The sequence below is a fragment of the Perkinsus marinus genome (assembly GCF_000006405.1).
Source record: "Perkinsus marinus ATCC 50983 genomic scaffold scf_1104296958928, whole genome shotgun sequence".
In the NCBI taxonomy this organism is placed as follows: domain Eukaryota; phylum Perkinsozoa; order Perkinsida; family Perkinsidae; genus Perkinsus; species Perkinsus marinus.
This window is the reverse complement of record NW_003206600.1, coordinates 1-1,694: the sequence shown is the minus strand read 5'-3', so window position 1 is coordinate 1,694 and position 1,694 is coordinate 1. Positions and strand designations below refer to the sequence as shown.

The window sequence follows — 1,694 nt, the reverse complement described above, 5'->3', positions numbered from 1 at the left end:
GGGATGATAAACGGAGCTGCTAACTTTTCAGTACAACGCTACTGTGCGACTCGAAGCAGTTATGCTTTTCAACTCGATGCTCATGCCTAACGCGGGCAAATAAGCTTCGACTATAACTCCATCTACTATTACAATTCAGTGAGAGCACAAGCTCACTGAACAAATCCATCGTAGCTTCCCGAGGTGTACGGAGATGCAGTCGTGAAATACGTGAATCAGTTTCACGCGTAGTGTCCCATTCGTGAGGTGCGCTGTAGTCCCACCACTTCATTCCATAACGAGGGTGTAATAAATGCCCTGTATATCACGCGAATCACGGATCAGTCAACTAAATACGTCAATATAAACATTTCAGTCCGAGACGTCCATCTCAGGGGAGGAAAATGCTAGGACCTTGAGGTAAGGTCGAGCCGGCAGAGAGGTATCGACACTGTCGATTCGACAGTCTCGAAGTTCGGCTATAATGAATCATTACGCCTCACTACTTCCTTGTTGAGGAGTGGTAGCTTGTGAGAGGGTCTCCTGCGTAGAGGGTTTATCACCTACAATTATATCTTCTCTTGTCATACGCGGAGAGTTGGACCTTAGGAGAGGGAGCAAATTGTGTCCATCTCCCTTGCATACAGCTTGTGCGACCTAGCGGTGTGCAAAATGAAATGATTCCGTGGAAATCCCTCCGGGGGGGTACTACAACCCGCGATCTTCGAAATAATGACCTGATGCTCTACTGCTTGGGCGCTAGGACACACGATAATATGAGCATTCTCAGCCCGGATGGGGGTTAGGAAGAGAGAAGGGTGCGACTGCACGTTCATAGGCCTCCTGTGCTGATTATCATCATCAGTCTGATTATCATCTGTCTGATTATCATCATTATCTGTCTTAATCATTATAAGCTTCATCACATGCTTCTAATTATGCCAATAGACGGAGAAACCGCAGCAACAACGATGATGATCATCTTAAGCACCATTGGGACTGTCACCATCCAACCGTCCTAGCGCCCTGACAGTAAGACTAAGTCACAACAAGCTCCAACCAATTAACCCACCTAAGGTCGATAGGATTCTTCATACGTGGCTTCGCAACTATCTCGACTGCCTTCTTTTTCGGTGACCGAGCTGCCGCCGCGCACGCGCTCGCAGTAAACACTTGCGCCAGCTGCCGAACCTGACCACCGACTGAGACGAGAACAGACAGACAGTCCCACCCGATGAGGCTTGAACATAGTAAGAGGAGTCGTGGCGGGGATAACACCAGGATTGCGGGGCTTGCCGATTTTCGAGGGTGTTGCTCCTGGGTTCAACGGTATTATCTTCGGTTGGAACGCTGAGGGCTTTAACGGTTGCCGCTCCTACCACACCAAGCACATCATTCAAATCCTTCAAGGCCACCGCTCACCTTGGACTGAGCTATCCTCTCAGCCTCCGTCTCCTCCACAATAGTTTCAACAACCGCAATGTTTTCCTTATCATTTTCCCCCTCTGAAAAAAAATCGATTCATTAGCGCAGCGATGAGAGCTTATTCTGACTCGGCCCAAGCTCCGACATTCGAACACTCAGGAGAGATAAACCGCCGCCACCAGAACGCTTCGTCTTCGCAGATCGAACTGTGGCGATTACGGGCGGGCTACCCTCCACCATCTGAATGCGAACATGCTCTCGAAAGACTTGGACGACTCCCACCTCCACGA

At 49.5% G+C, this 1,694-nt stretch overlaps 1 protein-coding gene across 1 annotated transcript; it reads right to left on the bottom strand.

The window, feature by feature from the left end:
- Positions 1-962: 962 nt before the first annotated feature.
- Pmar_PMAR028753 (hypothetical protein) lies at positions 963-1,484 on the bottom strand (the record flags this gene model as incomplete). Its single annotated transcript, XM_002773339.1, has 4 exons — positions 963-1,005; positions 1,052-1,170; positions 1,211-1,354; positions 1,402-1,484. Coding segments are annotated over 4 exons (389 nt in total), but the record flags the coding sequence as incomplete, so codon positions are not given.
- Positions 1,485-1,694: the final 210 nt, after the last annotated feature.